This window comes from Carcharhinus amblyrhynchos, chromosome 10 (assembly GCF_965287045.1).
Source record: "Carcharhinus amblyrhynchos chromosome 10, sCarAmb.v2.hapA, whole genome shotgun sequence".
In the NCBI taxonomy this organism is placed as follows: domain Eukaryota; kingdom Metazoa; phylum Chordata; class Chondrichthyes; order Carcharhiniformes; family Carcharhinidae; genus Carcharhinus; species Carcharhinus amblyrhynchos.
The window spans coordinates 75,941,781-75,946,169 of record NC_137333.1 but is presented as its reverse complement, the minus strand read 5'-3'; the positions used below and the strand labels follow the sequence as shown (position 1 = coordinate 75,946,169).

Genomic DNA, 4,389 nt, shown 5'->3' with positions numbered 1-4,389 from the left:
CACTGTCCCTGCAAAAATAACAAGATATGTTTCAGAACTGGTGCTGAGCCCAACAAAAGAGTTCCCTTGGTTTGCACACATTGGAAAGGTTTAGGGCCAACCTGCGGAACAGAGGTATTAAGATACTTCGCTTCGGTATATGGGATACCATTTGAAGGATAGATGTGTACATTGGAGGCATACACAGGCCATGTGCCAAAAACGCACGGGTGCACCCATCGCTTTATCCGTCACAGACGGCATCGCACAATCTAATTACCGTTAACGACCTGGAACTTAATCAAAAGTAATAAATGGTATTCTGAGACGGCTATCCCACTTCAAACTGGGGAACTGAATGAGTTTTGCATTTAGGATAACTCACTGGACTGGTCACTGGGGCCCCCTTCAGTTTTAAGCGAAACAGTACCCAAAAGTAGAAGATCATCTCCTCTTCCACACTTTACATTAACGCCAGGAATAGTTATCCGCAAGAATTAAGCTATTATTTCTAACAGAGCATGGTGTATAAATTTTAGGTTGTCGCTTTTTTTATGAAGAGCGATGTTAAGGGACCGTTTTAAAAAAATAACAAAAATTGGTCGTAAAAGTAGCATGATCTCCTTGGGAAAGGTCCAATATCACAGAGAAGCGATACCGTTTCCAAGCGTCATTCAGACGGTGAATACCTGAGTCAGCCTCCCCGCATGAGGGTACAGTTGTGCAAATAAACAATTATTCATCTCTTCAGGTTCCCAAACATATCTTCAGTAGTTTATTGAAGTTTATTACCATTTGGCATTTAACTGAGGAAGCCCGTTGGACTATTTGTCAAACATCGTTAATATAACTTTGTGAATTACACTACGTCCTTGTGCATTTATGTGCGCGTGTGTGTGTGTTGGGGGACGGGGGTGCCTATGTGGCTGTACGTGTGTGTGCATATGTATGCATCTCTGTCTATTTGTGTAGCTATATGTGTCTTTGTATGTGTGTGTCTGTTTGCATATGAGTGTCACTGTGTGCGTCCATGTGCATGTGTCCATGTGGTTGTGTCGGTATATTTATGTATGCATGTATATATATGTGTGTTTGTGTGTATGCATGTGTCTATGTACGCCTGTGTGTGTGTGTCTATGCCTGTGTATGTGTCTACGTGTGTGTCTGTGTGCTTGTGTGTATGTATGCGTGAATCAATGCGTACGTATGCGTGTGTGTGTGTCTATGTGTAAGTATGCGTGTGTCTGTGCCCATGTGTGTGTGTGAGTCTATGTGCGCGTCTATATGTCTGTGTGCGTCTATGTGTAAGTATGCGTGTGTATCTGTCCATGTGTGTGTGCGCCAGCAGTGGGGAGCGCAAAAAATGTCAAATTTCAGATTTATCGCTTTCAGAATAAATCATAAGGCGTCAAACCTCAAATGTGTAGGAAAAAATCTTTATTTTTCATAAATAAATAAATAAATATCATGAAATACATACAAATCAACCAAATACAGGACCATACCTTTCTTTTCTTTAAAGAAAAGTCACGGTCAGAAAATGTCAACTTATGCACATGTCACAATGTTAGTGAGCGAACACTAATGTATCGTGCGCTTAGAATCGCTTGTGAAATTCGGATCTGAATAATCTTTTTCCACTAGAACTTTATTTACATATTTGTTTTTTTAAAAAAACATATTAAAAGTCTGATTTTTAAAAGGTAGAAAGGCGATGGTAGCCTGATAGCTCGCGACCGCAGTGCGTTGGATAGTTTGACATGGAACACTTGCGTTCAAGGAGTGACTGACAAGTCCCTATCGTCTTTGCCGGATGATGAGGGGGACATGGGCATCTCTTCCTCTTCCTCGGTACAGTGGGCCGATGTCAGGGAGCTGCACTTGCAGTTGGCGGGAGTGCGTTGCGCACTGCCGCCTTTCCCTTCTTTTTTGTGCTTGACCCGGCGGTTCTGAAACCAGATTTTCACTTGTTTCTCAGACAGATTCAGGTAGGTGGCGATTTCAATCCTGCGGAGCCGAGACAGGTACATGTTGGAGGCGAATTCTCGCTCCAGTTCGAGCAGCTGTGTGCTGGTGAAGGCTGTGCGCATCCTTTTGCTGCTCTGTAACTGGCTGGAGCTGGACTCGGAAGCTGGAAAATAACAACGTAAACGCTTTTATTAAAAGAAAATGTAGACTGCAACGCTTTTTACCAATAATAAAAACTTTATTTGGCGAATTTGAATGTCAACGATTGGTCAAACTCTGTCGCTACAAGTAGAATGATTCTACAATGAAGCACCTTGAATTTCGCTGTCATTTTAATTAAGTTATTAAATATACGGATAAGGTTTTTAAAATTGCACCGTTCACCCTATAGCCAGGGGTACACTTATATATGTATAATTTAAGAGCCATAAAAATCTCGATTTAGTTTGGAAAATATTTACACTTAATAATTGCAATGCAGAAATATGTATTAGTCCATTATAAGCTGAAGTGTACAAGAACAATATTTTGTCAGTAAACTTGGACATGGTAGGGAGACGGAAACCTAGTTTTGTACTGCTTTGTAAACGGATTCGTATTCCCGTTACCACAGTTTAAATAGCAGCAGAACGCTTCCTACCTGAAATCAATCGAATGTCCAATTCAATGCAATGGCTAAACTGATCTGGGAGCTGAAGACCATTGTGTACTCACCAAGGGACAGACAGTGAAACTGCCTCGGGTCTGTCATAGGATAAGATGCTGAGTAGATGTTGGGCCCATGATCCACAGTGACTCCGCTGGCTCTGTGATGTCTGCTCAGGGCTGAGTGACAGTACTGTGGGCTGAAGGTGGGGAACTGCGCCTTAAGAAACGGGATGCCAGGTGGGCCGGGATGGAGCTGAGAGGCTGTTACACACAGGGGACACACACAGAGCAGCCCCGACTTCCGCGAATGGCATGATCCCGCCGAGAGAGCCAGAGAATGCGGCGGATGCACGGCGTAAGGCAGTAAAGGTGTGTTATTCTCAAACACCCCAGGGGATGCTTTCTCATTCGAGTCCCTCACAATGAGCGAATCCACAAGAAACGACCTGGGCATTTTCGACAAAGTTGCTTTCCTGTCCGTTGTGGTTGTGAAGTGACTGAAAGCGGACGATAGCCAAGTTGTTGGAGTTATCTGTGGTGCTGAAAGTGCGGAGCGGGCTCCTTAAATACTTTGGGGTTGCGGCTGCCATGTGATGGTTACGCCACTAGCGGCAGAGTGGATCTCAATAGGCTTTTTGTGGCTTTTCGGTTTGGATTCACTCTGCACGCTTCGCTTTTATTTCACTTGTTAACTAAATGAACTGCATAATGTTCTCTCATTCTTCTCAACCGCACCCACACGCTCTCTGCCTCCCTTCATCCCCTGGCTCATGCTCCCGCTTTCTCTTTCTGCCTTTTAATATCTTATTATTTATTCCGTTTCATCCGATCTCCCCATCTCTCTTGATTTATTCTCTATCACCTTCTGCCTTTATCTATGCTTCAGCGCTTTGTTATTTTTGGTCTCCTCTCTTTCTTTCCCCTGTGGCTTTTATTTTGTGACATTTTTAATGTCTCTTTTCTCCCATTTGCCGGCTCATTTATCTGTATCTATCTTTACTTGGATTTAAATTAAACTACTATTCTCTGTACCAAATTATCCTATTTCATTTTCCCTGTTATCTTAATATTTCAATATCTCTCTGATACATTTACTTTTTGCCAGTGTATTAAGTCGCCAGTTCATATTTACCCTGCCCTTCATCAGTATAGCATTTATTTGTTTCCTTCCTTTTGGATCATTATTACGACTGGAGCAAGAGAACGCAGCCAAAAAAAAACTGCTTTCACTGATTGTCTAACAATAGGTCAAATAAAATGGTATTTACTGAATTCTTGCAGATCCTTCACAGGCTCGAGAGGTAAACAAACACCCAGCTGCAGAGCAGAGTGTGGGCGATGGAGGGATAATCCAACTATACAGTTTATAAAACTCTCGCCGGGGCTTCCTTTGTACAGCCGCGAAGCAATACACACGGGAGAACAACTGGAAGATTCATTGAACTTTGGAAACTTATTTAAACGGCTCTTGGGAGTCCGAAGGCGTCAGGGAAGGAACATTGCAATTTCATTACATTTCAGATGCGATTTGTTCTCTGCCTAACAATAAACCCCTCTCCAGAAAAGAATGATGCCAAAGTATTTCGACGAATATGTAGATATTTTTTAAATCTGGCTATAGTTTAACACACACGGTGGCAAATGGTGCACAGTATTCTGTGAACATGCAGGTGCCCCAGTAGCAAGCAATATGTCCATATACCTTTTATATTATAGACGTGATTATACCTATTTGCCAATTTTACTGGTTTAATGTCCACTGTTTTTATTTCAAGCAATTGTCGAAAATGAGCA

At 42.3% G+C, this 4,389-nt stretch overlaps 1 protein-coding gene across 1 annotated transcript; it reads right to left on the bottom strand.

The window, feature by feature from the left end:
* Positions 1 to 1,754: 1,754 nt before the first annotated feature.
* Positions 1,755 to 3,049, bottom strand: gsx1 (GS homeobox 1). Its single transcript, XM_080197926.1, has 2 exons — positions 2,662 to 3,049; positions 1,755 to 2,110 (listed from the first exon to the last, which is right to left on the bottom strand). Exons 1-2 carry the CDS (start codon positions 3,047 to 3,049, stop codon positions 1,755 to 1,757), a joined length of 744 nt encoding a protein of 247 aa, XP_080054052.1.
* Between the last annotated feature and the right edge of the window lie 1,340 nt (positions 3,050 to 4,389).

Bases quoted from the DNA above. Each gene is read 5' to 3' on its own strand.
- gsx1 (XM_080197926.1), bottom strand. From the start codon at position 3,049: ATGCCCAGGTCGTTTCTTGTGGATTCGCTCATTGTGAGGGACTCGAAT. The intron at 2,111-2,661 runs GTGAGTACACAA...GTTATTTTCCAG, and splicing joins GTTTCACTGTCTGTCCCTTG to CTTCCGAGTCCAGCTCCAGC.